The sequence below is a fragment of the Trichinella spiralis genome (assembly GCF_000181795.1).
Source record: "Trichinella spiralis strain ISS 195 chromosome Unknown Scfld4376, whole genome shotgun sequence".
Lineage (NCBI taxonomy): Eukaryota > Metazoa > Nematoda > Enoplea > Trichinellida > Trichinellidae > Trichinella > Trichinella spiralis.
Window position 1 is genome coordinate 1 of NW_003531315.1, and position 978 is coordinate 978.

Genomic DNA, 978 nt, shown 5'->3' on the forward strand with positions numbered 1-978 from the left:
TCTCCAAATGGCGTGAAGTCAGAGTACTGAAAAACACGACATCCGAATCAGTGATATCATGCCTGAGACAAATTTTTAGTACCCATGGACTCCCTGACATTATCGTCTCCGATAATGGTACACAGTTCACTTCCCACACCTTTCAGGAATACTTAAACAAAGGTGGTATCAGGCACATCACGTCCGCCTCCTTTCACCCGTCGTCAAACGGTCAAGATGAAAGGATGGTCCGTATTACGAAGGAATGCCTAAAGAAGATGACACAACGTGACTGGGAATACAACCTCGCGAATTTCTTATTTTGCCAACATGTCACTCCTTGCACGACAACTGGCAAAGGCCCGGCTGAACTTCTGATGAACCGCAGACTCTGAACTGTTCTGGACTGATTACAACCAGACGTAGTACTGGAAGACCTTGATAAAAATTTTGAAAAGGTACGCACATTCCAAACTTACGATCAGGTATACGCTAGGAATTATTCTTCGGAGAAAACCTGGAAACCAGCGACAGTTGTGACTCAGACAGGCCCACCGTCCTACCAGGTACAGACCGAAGACGGTCAACTGTGGCCCAGACACATAGACCAGGTGAGAAAACGCTATGTGACTGCTGAACATAATCACAGTGCAGAGAAAATCGAATCACAGGAAGATAAAACTGGAGAAAAAAACAGTTGAAGTTATACCTGAGGAAGATACAGCAGTTGTCACAACACAAAGAGAAGAAAATGCGGCAGCGTCACCATCACCTGATATTGAAAGTGTTGGACAACAGAGATCGTCTACGCGTAAAAGAAGACCGCCAGAACGGCTCAGAGACTACGAATGTTAAAGGGGAAGGGATGTAATGTATTGTGATTCATGCAATCAAAAATATCTACAAAAGAACGCGCAGGAAATATTACAGTACTTTCCACGTCACCAGTGTCCGTGCGTAGCTGTTTCCGCGTTCGCTCTGTGTGCATTGTTTTCCCTG

General features: G+C 45.1%; 1 protein-coding gene across 1 annotated transcript; it reads right to left on the bottom strand.

Moving 5' to 3' along the window:
• Positions 1-312: 312 nt before the first annotated feature.
• Positions 313-967, bottom strand: Tsp_14563 (conserved hypothetical protein). The gene is given in 4 exon segments (XM_003367379.1): positions 313-471; positions 505-660; positions 675-821; positions 908-967. The coding sequence occupies 4 exon segments, from the start codon at positions 965-967 to the stop codon at positions 313-315; spliced, it is 522 nt and encodes a 173-aa protein (XP_003367427.1).
• Positions 968-978: the final 11 nt, after the last annotated feature.

What these genes read in the sequence shown, in the direction of transcription:
- Tsp_14563 (XM_003367379.1), bottom strand. Translation starts at nt 967, where the DNA reads ATGCACACAGAGCGAACGCGGAAACAGCTACGCACGGACACTGGTGAC. An exon ending in CTGGTGACGTGGAAAGTACT is followed by an intron (nt 822 to 907) that starts GTAATATTTCCT and finishes TAACATTCGTAG; the next exon opens with TCTCTGAGCCGTTCTGGCGG. An exon ending in CTGAGTCACAACTGTCGCTG is followed by an intron (nt 472 to 504) that starts GTTTCCAGGTTT and finishes AATAATTCCTAG; the next exon opens with CGTATACCTGATCGTAAGTT.